The sequence below is a fragment of the Fistularia commersonii genome, chromosome 9, assembly GCF_037954325.1.
Source record: "Fistularia commersonii isolate RoL2024-O1a breed Wild chromosome 9, RoL_Fcom_v1.0, whole genome shotgun sequence".
NCBI lineage: Eukaryota > Metazoa > Chordata > Actinopteri > Syngnathiformes > Fistulariidae > Fistularia > Fistularia commersonii.
Window position 1 is genome coordinate 3,460,382 of NC_141292.1, and position 11,480 is coordinate 3,471,861.

Genomic DNA, 11,480 nt, shown 5'->3' on the forward strand with positions numbered 1-11,480 from the left:
AATGTATTCATATGCAATACTTAAATACTATTCAAACATTGCTTGAATTCGTGCTATTTTGCTATTTTGCTATTCATGCTATTGTGCAATATGTTTAAGAGATGAAGAATTGGCACAGTGGATAAGACAACAATCTGACTGGGAATACTGGTCAAGTCAAAGGTTCCCAAGCTTCTTTTTGGGGGGGGAAATGATGGTTTGCAGGATTGAAATATGTCGGATTAGCTTGCATTATTGCGACCGACGGCAGATGAGGAAAATTTCCTTTTCGTCAAATGTATTCGCGTGCAAGAAACGCTGACTTAACCGATGGAAGCGGAAGCTCGAGGATGACAGAGGAGACTGACAAGACCGACAGAACAGATAAACGACAGAACCGGATAGAGGTGTGCTGCGTACGGTCAGACGCCAAGGTGGCGGGTTTGAGGACGTGAGGAGACGGGTTGACGTCGGGCTGCTGCGGTTCTGCATGCCCGACAACGTCACTTAACAAATGCACCGTCCCGAGGCCGCAATGCATGGCGTTTACGGACTCTGAGCCGGGCAGGTGACCCTCCTTGGCCTTCTCTTTAGCAAAATGTGTGCACAACTAACAGCTGAACTTGAGGAAATACTTCATCCTTCACCACCAGGACTCACAAGACAGTGGGCCTCTGCTGGCTGCTGTAAAAAAATATGAAGCAAACAGCAAACATTTCCAATATGGAAGATGACACAAGGAATTCCGGCACTAAAATGAAAAATGAATCGTGAATTTTAAACGAACTTTGCATCAAATAACTGCGTTATTTTACACCGTACATCCCATACATCACATTTATTGTGCCTGTGTAAAGCCACTAAATGTTGTACGTACTTTAATGGACGCTTCATCTTTATAGCTGTTTGTTTATGTAAACACTGAATGTTACAATGAATGCCTACTATATATTTACATTGTACATGTTGATATCTTTAAATATGTTGAATGTTTTGTCTGTTTTGGAAAAAAATAACTGCAACTATTCCTCCTTGGAAGTGAAGTGATCGCATTCCTGACAGGGTTGCACAGATCCGGAGGTCCTCCAAGCTGCACCCAGGGAGAAGGAGAGCCAAAATCACAAAATCAGTCTTTACTGTTTACATCTAATGCATACATACATATCATACATCCTTTAAATATAATTTACCATTCATACCATTTTGACCTCATTATCACACACACACACACATATATTCATACATATACATATATATATATAGATATATATTCATGAAAAAAATGAAATAAAAAAATCATGAAAAAAAAAAAATAAATATATATATACATATATATGTGTATATATATATTTTTTCTTTTTTTTTTTCCATTTTTTTATCTTTAATGAAGTTTTTCTGTCCACTCTCGCTGGCACATCAGTGAGAGTGAGTTACATCACTCTCACATCACACATGAGTTACATCAGCCAATGTTCTTGGGCTCACAGGTGTGTTATGTTTAAACAATAAAAAAAAAAAAAACATTACTGAGCTTGTGATAGTTATCAAAAATATATCGGTGATTATTTTCGCTTGTGAAAAAAATAGGTTAACAAGAGATACCAAATTAGGTTTCCTTCCACCTCTGATTCCCATCTATTCATTTCTCTGTCTTTCCCCCAATGGATCATCCTCCTTTTTCTCTTTCACACAGAGCAGGGGACAGGACAACAATGTTAAGTATCTCAAGGCCAAGCCGGGGTACAGGAAGATAAAAACCCAGTTTCCCAGGCCCTGACAAACAATACCTTGTGCAGCATCCCTGTCTGGTAACTCCTATCTCTTCCTCCAACGAGACGCACAGAACCAGCAACGGCATTCACCTGCCATAAGCCCAGAGCCGTAACTCGACCGTCCGGAGATCGTTTCCGTCATGGCCTTTGCATTCATTGTCACCTTGATGCTTCTCGGCTCTTCGGTCGCGATTGCATTTGTCTTGCAGCCGTCTAGGGAAGAACCCGCCACCTCCGAGACTTCCGATTCCTCCGCCAGGTCGGTATCAGATTTGTTTACGATGCGAAACATATTGACCTATGTTCTTTTTACTCCTCCCGCCCGGTGGATGTTCTGCTTTTTTTTTTTTTTTTGACTTTCCTTTCTGTGCAAGGAGCATTTAAACTCACTTTGGTTTGTCTCGAGATATATGACATTTTTCTTACTTTAAGTCGACATCGTGTACCATGCCTCACTGAGGTTCATAACAAATTGTAAATGGTTAAGAACTATATTCCCGTGTTGGATGGCCTTCTTTGTCCAGCAGGAGGTCGGGACGTTGGTACACTTTTATTTATAAGACCGTGCTCGGGCTGCTGCCCTCTTACATCTGTGACTTAGTCACAAGGCGGACTGTTGATTCTCACCTGCTGCGATCACATGATCAACTGTTGCTTTATGTCCCTTTTGCACGCACAGAACCAGGGAAAAGGGCTTTTGCCTATGCTGCCCCCACTGCCTGGAACAGACTTCAAAAAGACTGGAAACTCCCCAATTTTATCTCACTAAATGCTTTTAAAACCAAACTGAGAACACTAGAGGTCAACTTGTCAAAAAGTAATTGCTTCTTTTAACTGTTTGTAATATTGTTCTGTCTGTAACCTATTGCTGCCTCTTGGCCAGGACTCCCTTGTAAAAGAGGTTTTTAATCTCAACGGGACTTTTTTCCTGGTTAAATAAAGGTTGAATAAAAAAGAAAAAAGAAAAATTTGCATGAATGATAGTTTTGAAACATATAATCTACAATGAAGCGCATGTGCTAAAGCCATTTAATGCGTAGTTGTTTTTTTTTCTTCCTCAAATCTGTATTTTGCGGCCCTGCAACACACTATGACTATCTGATTAAGCTTTGGCAACATAAGGAGGCAGTGCTCTATGCAGTACGTGCTGCCAGACCGCGCATTGGCACCGTTTGCAGCGAACCACCCTATTTGGAATATATTTAACTGCAGCAATTCGAGAGAAAAAAAAAAAAGGCAAAAACTACATTTCGGTGAAGGGGATAACGGATTGCATTTGTTTCACATTCAGAAAGGAAATTTAAAGGATGCCCTGAATGTATTTATGCTTGACATCTCCCTTTCAGGTGCAAGGGAGAATCATTGGAGTACATCAGGAACAGCCTCCTCCATGCACTCAACCTGCAGTCTGTTCCACGGCTGCCTGCAGATGCGCTGGACGGTGTCAGGGAACAATGGAGGAGAACCTTCGGCGGGCCCTTCCAGGAGATCCAGGTGTCTCCAGGTTTGTGGAACCCAGAAAAACAAATAGCCGTTGAGTCCCACGCATGCGGCTCGCACCTGATAATCATTAGTATCGTCCTCAAATCCACCTGTCAACATTTAATCTGCTGTGTCTGTTTCTGTATCATTTTGTATCTCCTCTTAGTCCAAGCTCTGCCTGGCTACTCGGGGCCACCTGCTGAAAACAGCACAATCCTGCAGTGTTGCTCCACGGCCACTGAGATCTACATGAAAGGTGTTCAAGTGTGTTTTGTCAAGTTTTTAACAAACTCTTATTAGGATTCATTTAAAAAAAAAAAGAAAGGTTCTTGTCAAAAGAATGTGGCTATCAGACTTTTTAATTCCTCTCCATTCAGCCGCAGGGAATCTCAAAATCTTAAAGCATAAAAAAAAAAAAAACAAAAAACCCACTTAGTGTAAATTGTAATAATTTATCTGTATATATATTCATAACTGTGCAATATTTCATTTCATACTCTTGTGCACTCCTTATCTTTCACCTGGCACTTAAGACCTTAAAACACTTTATAGTCTTGACTCGTTCCTTAGTCACTTAATAGTTTATTTGTATTTCTTATTCTCCCCCACCCCTTTTTTTTTTCTTTTTTTTATTGTTTATACAGTTTTCTACTATTATTTATTATTGTTATGTTTTTCTTGTAACTCTGGCACAACAATTTCCTTCGGGATAAATAAAGTTGTTCTTATTCTTATTCTTATTCTTTGCGTAAAAACAAGCGTCCTTATCTAAATACAGGTATTACAGGTATCATTTGTGTAAGCAGATCTCATTGTGAATTAAAACATATCAAAACATGTCTCATATTTTATATTTGCCAGATCTGGGTTGGGACAACTGGGTGCTCCATCCCACCAGCGTCATCTTTGGTCACTGTGCCCTGTGCAGCCCCACAGACGGCCCTGTGCCTTGTCCATTGTCCAACATGCCTTTCCAGGACCCAGACTCACAGGTATTACTAACATTTTTCTCATTTAGGTTCTGCAATTCACCAAACAGCCCGATTTACGTGCAGTCAAAGAAACGGTGCACCTTTGCAGAATAAAACAACACGTTTGTGTGTCTGCAAGACTGAATTATTGACTGCGAAAAAAGACCTACTTTAGCCTTCTGGGCCATTTTTCTGCCCTCTTCCAGAGCAGATAAGATACAACTAAATCATCGACCTTGAGAGAGATTGAATAAGAAGAAGGCAGTTTGATTTATTGACTTTGTGAAACGTCTCATGCAAACAGTTGCATTCTTAGGTTGGTGTGTTTTGGATTTGAGACATCTGCCAGTGGATCAGTCTGATTTTGGCAGCCTCGCGCTGTCAAAATAATTGTAACTATCAGTTACGAGCCATGGCACGTCCCGACAAGAAATCAGAAATATTTCTCCGAATGCATCTACTTCATAAAACCTGAATAAAGTTCTTATGGCAACAGATAGCGATGGAGATGCGTCCATGCATTGAGCACGATTTAAGCCGTTTTTTTTTTCCTCTTAATGTCAATTTTTTTTTTTTGCACTGACCACTGCAACTTTTTAAGATGGTATATAATGATATGATGTTCACTCAGCTGCAGGAATCATCTAAAGGTGAATGAAATGTTCCTCGGTGCGTAGAACCAGACTGAACTCGTGTCCTTGTTGCTCTCCGGTCCCAGATGCCGTGCTGCCAGCCAACCTCCGAGGAAACGGTGCCTGTGGTCTACGTGACCGAGTTCAGCACCGTTGTTATTTCCTCCGTGCAGCTGGTCCGTGGCTGCGGCTGTGGAACGGGCGGCAACCAGAAGGCCAGTGTGGAGTAACTTTACCAATCCATCGTGTGACATTAGTGAGGCATTAAAACCTTGCATTAAAAACAGAAAAAAAAAAAAAAAAAAAAATCGACACTAACATTATATGGCGGGCTGTCCTCTCTCACAAACACATATGCTGCTTTTTTTGGTCGTTTTGTTTCTGGTTTTGGAGGTCGATTGTCGGGATCCTCTGAGAACATTGAAACACAGGAAAGTTTGTATTTCTCCGATCAGAAAGTATTATTTAAGTGCCGCTCCGACTGTTAACGATATCCGACCGATTGACCTCCACGGAGTCTGTATTTGTATGCTATCCTTCGCGCGACAGATGATTCGGAACGGTGACGAATATTCTCCTGCCTCGATTAAAACAGGAACGGTTTTCATTGCAGCCATGACCGACACCAAACCCGTGGGTTTTTTCTCACCCAAACTGCGTGCAGGAGTCACCGATCTGAATTCCACCCGTGCGTTTCCTGCATCGACTCCAAATGTGTTGCTGCCAAACAATTTCGAGGCTCAGAAAGGACTTCTCTTTAAGAATTTCATGATTTCCACGAACACGACAACCCATCGTGAACTTAGGTTAAATGCTGCCGATTTATCTTTCGATAAAGTCTCTGAGCTGCCGAGTTCTATTTTCAGCGTCTAACTTGTACTGAGTGTTCCTACCAAAAATGTGAGACGCACCAGAGCCAAATCCCCTCACAGGCCAGTTGCCTCTATTAACCTGTGAAACAACAGTCTCTCCTCTTATGGAGAAAATTCAATCTAACAAGAGCCGGCTGGAAGCGCTGCGGTCCCACCGAATTGTGCTCTTACTTACAGTCCGAGGGGAGGCTGCGAAAAAATGGTCAGTTTTAGAGGATCTGTGTCATTTTAAGTCATGTATTACTAACTTGGACGGTTCTTTCTTTGACTTTCCTCGTTCGTTTCAAGACTTGATTGTGTTATTTCTTGCATTTTCCTCAGTGTTGTTGGATCGCACCCTCACATCTGTTTGTTGGTGTCCTCGCGTTCACAGCAGTAACCAGACTATTATATTTCTCAACTGGACTGCTACTTTGAATTGTAATATTTCACCTCAGATTAAGTGTCTCATGCTTTGTTTGTTTGTTTTTAGTGCTCCCGATACTCTGAAATCATTTGTGCTGAGTTAATGATTTATCTCTCACATTTATTCAAATAAAGGTTTTGAAATCAACGCCGCTCTGACGCTTATTGCTCTGATTTGGAGCAGGGATTGAGGGAAAAAAAAATAATAATAACAATTTAAAATATTAATGCCAGCTTTTAACGATTAGAGGTCTGTCAAATTAAACTTGAGGGGAGGAAAAATGGGAAAGGAATGAATGTTGGCACCAGCCTCCAGGAAAAACCGTCTCCCCTGGGTAAGAGCAGCATGTGGCGCACTTGTGCACCACATGCTGAGTGTGTGTGTGTGTGTGTTGCTCTATCTCGAGGAGTAACTTTATGGCGTCGTGCACGGGTGAAGTTGCCGAAATGAGACGTCTTTTCTGAATTTGTGCGAACCGGATCTGCTTGCTTGAATGCAGTTTGTACCCACCTGTCGGGTTACAGAGCAGCTGCAGCCAAAGGCTTCTTCCTTCCCTGCAGGAAAAGTGCGACTGGGCTGGAGGTAAGGCGACGACAGCAGATCAGCGCTCTGTAATGCTTTGTTTTGTGTTTAAATGTTTTTTTTTTTTTTTTTTTGCATCGGTCGGAGGAATTACAGTCCTCGATGTGCAGGAACAGTTGCTTTAACCAGAACCTGAAATGCGTGTCTCATTTTTTTTTTTTTTTTTTTTTTTTTGCCACGCATTTACTGGCTTGTTTACACAGATTTCTCATTTCAAAGATGCTTTGTTGGACATGTGATGATGATTTTGCAGGTTTCAATATTTGCACCCACACTTTTTAAACTTCTTTTTTTTTTCTTCCTATTTTCACACAGAGAGATGTGCGAATGGATTATATAAGAACGTCAAGTCCTATAACTTCATTTTTTTTTTTCCCAGCTGCACTTTGCATTTAGACATTCAAAGAAATGAGCTGTTTTTTTTTTTTTTTTTGACTAGGCAGCAGAGCTCAGTGAAACTCTTGCTCTAAGTTTTTCTCACTTTTATAGTCAGTAGATTTCCTTCTGTGTTTTTGCAATTGACTGCAGGTAGGCTATTCTCTCCATGAGATTTTCCCTTTTTTTTCATGTAGACCATTTATTCAAATTGATTTTTCTTTTTTCTTACCAAGTGTAGGTACTTCAGTATACATAACATTACTTTGTCAAAAAAAAAAAAATTCTGAGCTGATAATGAAAGCTGAAGCAGTTTGATTTAATTGTGTTTATGCCTGTTATAGACTGAAAAGAAAAGAGTGACAGCAACTCCTGTGGGGACTCATCATCCTACCTGCGCCACAGAGACCTTGGGGCTAGATTGTTCATTAAAAAAAAAAACCTTACACAAACTGTTGCATCACAATATTCACCCTGGACTAACACCAAGACTGTAAGAAGACGCCGAGGACTCAGATCGGTCGACACTGGACAGAATGTCAGGATACTTGGCTGTTTTTTTGTCTCTCGGCATCCTGTCTCCCCTCTCTCTGGCCGGAGGAGCCTTTGACTGTGCAGAGAGGCAGACGCTGCTGACACCAATCACAGGCCCAGTGCAGCTCACAGACTGTTTATTGGAGTGCACCGGGATGACATATGTTAAAAAATTACAACTTCAAGATGAACATAATATACAGTTTACAGATTCTACAGAAGGTAAGGAACCCGTCTGTCGGTTTCAGCTCTACTTTAGCTTTAAAATTCTTCAAACTCTGACTTGTTATGACTTGATCATCATCGTCATTCAATGATCTGCACGCAAAGGCGGTCAGTCATCTTTTTTTTTTTTTCATTCTCAGGTGACCTCGGGGAATACTGTTGGTCCACAGAACTGAAGTGCACCGTAGGAGAGAGCTTTCAGCACGCCTATGTGGTGTTACCCATGGATTTACCTGCAGCAGACCCCGGACGCCTGCAGGTCCTGTCGGCCGCCTCCACGCTGCACATACACAGCAGTCCCACCGCCATCGCCGACAGCTGCGGCCTCCGTTATGACGTCACGGGGCACTTCAGCCCAGAGAACAGAGAGACGTTATTCTGCGTGAACGTCGTCAACCAGCAAGGTGCCTCGGGGGACAGCGTTCTTAAATGCCCGCCTTACCTGGTTACATTCTGGCAGAGAAATCAAAACCTATAAGGACGGAATCGTCTGCGACTGACCGATTCGCAGAGGTTGGTCGGTTGGTCGGTTTACCGTGGGACGTGTGCGATGATACAGGTGAATTTAAGTGCCTCTCCTGTGTCGTTTTGATAAAATGCCCAATGATTTGCAAGTAGCTCGCTATCACCTGCCACTGGATACACATCTCGACAGTTTCTGCTGTTACGGATTTGAAATGCCTTATGAAAACGCCGGTAGGGCTTTATTTTATTTTTTTGCCCTCTGTTCCACTTACTGCGTAATATCCAAGTCACCAGACAGGGAGCTGGTAGATTTTGAGTGTGGAGCAAAGTTAGTGCCTTCGTAACTGCATCACAAGTATGTTTTATTCGCTCTCCTGAGGCAGTATTACACAAATTTCCCAACAGAGATCTGATCTTAAATGTTAAGTAACCATAATAATCAGGGTTTAGGACTTGATTCCAGAAATAGGTCATTTTACAAGAGCCTTTTGCAGAATCTGGGTTTCTAACCCAGTTTCAGATTCAGGAACAGTGTGTTACACCACGTGTAAGAATGAAGTTTTGTAAACCGGCGTTTATCGCAAGTGTGCAAGTGTGAATGTTCGGGCCTCGGCTGGCGTCTCTCGGCAACACTGAAAACGTAATCCATCACGTGAAATATTTACTCAATGTAGACAATGTAGTCAGTTTCAAAAACATACAGACAAAAATATATATCATTAACCTTGATTTAATATCTTGACTGTTTTGACTCTTTCCAGTAAAGACTCATGGAAATGTTCTCTTTTGAATAGATATTGTAAATACTAGTTGTTAATAGTTGTGGTTTATGGATTTTTGGATTATTTTTTTAGAGCCATAGATTTATGATCAGGTCAAATGTGGAAACCACCATGTAATATCAAAAACCTGATTACTTTTCCAGTGTTTTACAACATACAAACAAACAAACAAACAAACAAACAATTGAGGAAAGGCAGGCACTTACACGAACGCATTTCAATGGAAACACAAAATCTGTTAGGAAACATTGTCCAGCTCCAGTGTTTGTCTGTTCGCTGTACACTTGCTGTATGTCGGTATGCGGTTCTCATTGTCATCTTATGTGAATCATCATTATTTACTAAAAATAAATGATTCATTGTCCGGTTAGTTATGCTCCCTCTTTTTTTTTATGCTGTGCTTTTTTTTCGTGTGCCCAAAACTATAGATATAGCGCCTCTCATTGGTCGTATTTGAAACTGACAGAAAAGAAATCCCACCCTGTAAACTTTAGATGGCGCAATGATCACGGGATATAATGTGAAAAGGACATTTTAAACTGCATTCCACAGTGCAAAATCACTAGAATGAGATCAGTTTCATTCTTACTTGCATTCACTAAAAGAGATGCTGTAAATGTGCGTGTTATTCACCGGGTTCCAAACATGCATCAATGGATAAAGATAAGATAAACTTTACTGATTCCCATCGGGGAAATTTCTTTGTCACGGTTATAATGCAAAAAAATAGGAAATAAATATGAATATAAATAGAAAGGCGGAAGACAGGAGATAGCAAGACCAAAAAAGAAAAAAAATCCACAAATAAATAGGCAGCAAACAGCATCAGGGATGACAATGGGCAACATAAAGGAACAGTGAGGGTGAAAAATACACAACTAGAACTAAATAACAATATAAGAGTGACAAAAATAAATAGCAATGAATAAGATAAACAAAAATAGGCAGGATAGGAGAGACAGCAGATTGAATGGATGAGGTAGTGAATGGGGAAGTGTAGTGAGATTGTAGAATTGTGAATTATATTCTATGAATTCCTGATACTTACTGAAACCCTGATTCTTATATTCCTCATGGTTAAAAATGATTCATGTTCTTATGCAGGAATGTATTGGCTGCCACCTTTTGCTAACCAGCATGACACAGCAACTGCAAAGGTTTGCTCTTTTTCTTTTTTGATCACTATTTTAGGATCACGATGCTCACCTAATAAAAAAAACATGAATGAATTTACCCTGCATTAAGACAGTAAGGGGAATTACGTAGTGTGAAAATGACAATGAAAACATGAATGTGGCAAAGAAAGTAACTATATTCTCTATGTTGTAGAGGTGTTTAAAAAATCACATTAGAAATGCTTCCATATGAGAGTTTTATGCTCTCATTTATTCAGTAGGATGAGTGAATTGACAAAAAGGGTATCAGTGGAAGTAGAACATCCGTTTTTTTTGTTACCTTCCAGAATGAGTATCTCAAATTAAATGTATCTAGTGGATCATGATTATCGAGGTCAAACCACCCCGAGCATGTCTGATCTTGTCTTTTGGATTCGCGGAGGTCTCAAAGCATGTGAGGGCTCTGAGTCACTCCTTGGTGTGAAGTGCTGTGGGGGAAAAAAAATAAAAAATCAGCAAACCTACAGTATCACAGTGCATTTAGATATTCAGGTAGAGGGTGTTCTGTTGGCAGTCGGCGGCGGCGTTATGTAACCACACAGAACGCGTGTCCAGTAACGAACCCGCAGAGACCTGCAGTAACTCATGCCACTGCCAGGCAGACACACTTCTTTTTTTTTTGTTATCCTGCATCCATCCTGTGTGCCCTGATGAGAAGCATGATAAAAAAATGTGTTGAATTTGTTGGGGGTAAGGGAGAGACACAAGGTTGGTACATTTTTGACTTTTGAGCAGGAATCTTTTGTCACTACTTCACATTTTTAAAACAGACATCATGCTGTGACATCCTGTGACTACCCCCACTCTTTTATATCAAATTATTCTCTAAAATAAACAGTGGCAATACTTTAAATGTAAAAAAAGAAAAGAGAAATAAAAACATTTCATAAATTTGTGTATTTTTTGCCCAACAATGTGTCTGATTTTGTTTTGTTTTTTTTCATGTATTTTAATAGTTAGTCGACTATCACAGGCAGCTCTCGGTATATTTTGCTTTAAAGTGACCTTTTATCACTAATGTCATGTTTTCCATGTGTTTTTCAAAAAAAAATACTCATAATGGTTGTTTTTCAACAGTAATTAAAACTCACATTGTTCCACTGCCAATTTCCAAAAATAATTACCATGTTTTGAAACCATGGAATTTAACCTATCAAATAGAAGCCCATTTTGTGACAATGTAAGCCATCATCATCTGCACAATATACAAAAAACAAATGGTTATTAA

The 11,480-nt window shown here is 40.4% G+C and overlaps 1 protein-coding gene across 5 annotated transcripts; it reads left to right on the forward strand.

Annotated features, from left to right (window-relative positions):
- The first annotated feature begins 1,784 nt into the window (after nucleotides 1–1,784).
- Nucleotides 1,785–9,447, forward strand: gsdf (gonadal somatic cell derived factor). Of its 5 annotated transcripts, none has more exons than XM_086151970.1 (7): nucleotides 1,785–2,010; nucleotides 3,098–3,255; nucleotides 3,400–3,489; nucleotides 4,095–4,225; nucleotides 4,923–5,910; nucleotides 6,030–6,696; nucleotides 7,416–7,607. In XM_086151970.1, exons 1-5 carry the CDS (start codon nucleotides 1,892–1,894, stop codon nucleotides 5,064–5,066), a joined length of 642 nt encoding a protein of 213 aa, XP_086008096.1. In that variant the 5' UTR covers nucleotides 1,785–1,891; the 3' UTR covers nucleotides 5,067–5,910; nucleotides 6,030–6,696; nucleotides 7,416–7,607. The 5 variants fall into 5 exon arrangements, with proteins under 5 accessions (XP_086008096.1, XP_086008097.1, XP_086008098.1 ...); XM_086151971.1 differs by having other exon boundaries at nucleotides 6,614–6,696; XM_086151972.1 differs by lacking the exon at nucleotides 6,030–6,696.
- The last annotated feature ends 2,033 nt before the right edge of the window (nucleotides 9,448–11,480 follow it).

Excerpts from the sequence above, each read along its gene's own strand:
- gsdf (XM_086151970.1), top strand. The coding sequence starts at position 1,892 with ATGGCCTTTGCATTCATTGTCACCTTGATGCTTCTCGGCTCTTCGGTC. Across the intron at positions 2,011-3,097 it reads ACTTCCGATTCCTCCGCCAG|GTGCAAGGGAGAATCATTGG; the intron begins GTCGGTATCAGA and ends TCTCCCTTTCAG. Across the intron at positions 3,490-4,094 it reads CACTGAGATCTACATGAAAG|ATCTGGGTTGGGACAACTGG; the intron begins GTGTTCAAGTGT and ends TATATTTGCCAG.